Here is a 1,255-nt window from a genome sequence, read left to right as displayed (position 1 = left end):
TGTTGTAGATTGTGGTTTTACTTTGTATGCAGATGGGTTTATATATGAATTTGTAAATAAAATATAAATTTATTTATTTATTTATTTATGGGATGGTAGAGGTTGTTGTGATGAAAGAGTAAGTAGGCGCTCACAGCACAGCACAGCGCAGTATAGCACACAAAGCTTGTGAGCTTCCAACACCACCCACGTATGGGCATTTTACTATTCACTGACTGACTGACTGACAGACAGACTGACTGACTGACTGACGTAGATCGGTGTCAAAAGGGATTTTTTTGTTTCGTTTTGCTGCTTTGCACCGTCCAGTTTTGTTGTAATTGCTCCTATCAGAACGGATCGATGAATTCACTGACGTCACGTCGGAAAGATTACACGACTCTTAGTTGGACGTGTGAGAAGCTGCTTTTCTCTTTGTGATGATCGGAAAATTTGCCAATTATAATGACCAACGGATGCAGAAAGCTTTGCTTTGCTGTGGTCGATCTGTTCAACGCTGCCCACATGCGCACTGTATGTCAACAACATCGACGTACCAGTCAGTAATTGTTGTATTTTCTTCTATGCTTGTTCGTATTTTTTCTTTCTTTCTTTTTTTTTTAACAATTATTTATCCCACAGAATTGCAATGAAGTGAGTGTTGTAATGATATCTTGTTGACAGCTATTACCATACCGATCAAACGTTTTACCACTTACTTACGTTGGCTACGTTGTGAGATGTGTCGGTTGCTTGCTTTTCCGGCCAACGTAATTTTCATTGTTCGATTTACCTTTTCACCTTTTTATTTTACATTTTTATCACTCGATCGACTGATTATTTTCTCCACATATGTATAATTAATGTGCGTGGGTGTGTCAGTGTGCTTTTGTAATTCTGTGCATGTAATGTATTTATGTCATCTGTAGTTGTGTTCTTTGTGTGCTCCAGAGTGTGGCATTGATGCATTTTGAATGCAAACCGTTCCTCACGACGCTGTTGCCGTCAATCGGCGTTGTGAAACTGTTTACAAGCTTTAATCTTTACATAATTAGGTTAATTTGATGAATAAACGTTAATCGGTTGAGTCGAATTTTTCCCTCATACATAATACGTATATAAATGTGTAATTTTTAATAATTTAAAATATTCAAGAAGAATAAATAAAGGGTTTTTTCTTTGTCGAGTTTTTCATTTCAGCATAATTGAGTGTTCTGATGGAGATATGCAACTTGAATTCGAATTATACTAAAAGCAATACAGTATTGTAAAAGGA

The 1,255-nt window shown here is 36.4% G+C and overlaps 1 protein-coding gene across 1 annotated transcript; it reads left to right on the top strand.

The window, feature by feature from the left end:
- Window positions 1–419: 419 nt before the first annotated feature.
- Tsp_13067 (conserved hypothetical protein) lies at window positions 420–1,231 on the top strand. Its single transcript, XM_003366789.1, has 4 exons — window positions 420–542; window positions 664–749; window positions 909–1,034; window positions 1,180–1,231. Exons 1-4 carry the CDS (start codon window positions 420–422, stop codon window positions 1,229–1,231), a joined length of 387 nt encoding a protein of 128 aa, XP_003366837.1.
- Window positions 1,232–1,255: the final 24 nt, after the last annotated feature.

This window comes from Trichinella spiralis, assembly GCF_000181795.1.
Source record: "Trichinella spiralis strain ISS 195 chromosome Unknown Scfld5405, whole genome shotgun sequence".
Classification (NCBI taxonomy): domain Eukaryota; kingdom Metazoa; phylum Nematoda; class Enoplea; order Trichinellida; family Trichinellidae; genus Trichinella; species Trichinella spiralis.
The sequence above is the reverse complement of the archived record's forward strand: the minus strand, read 5'-3'. Positions and strand labels throughout refer to the sequence as shown.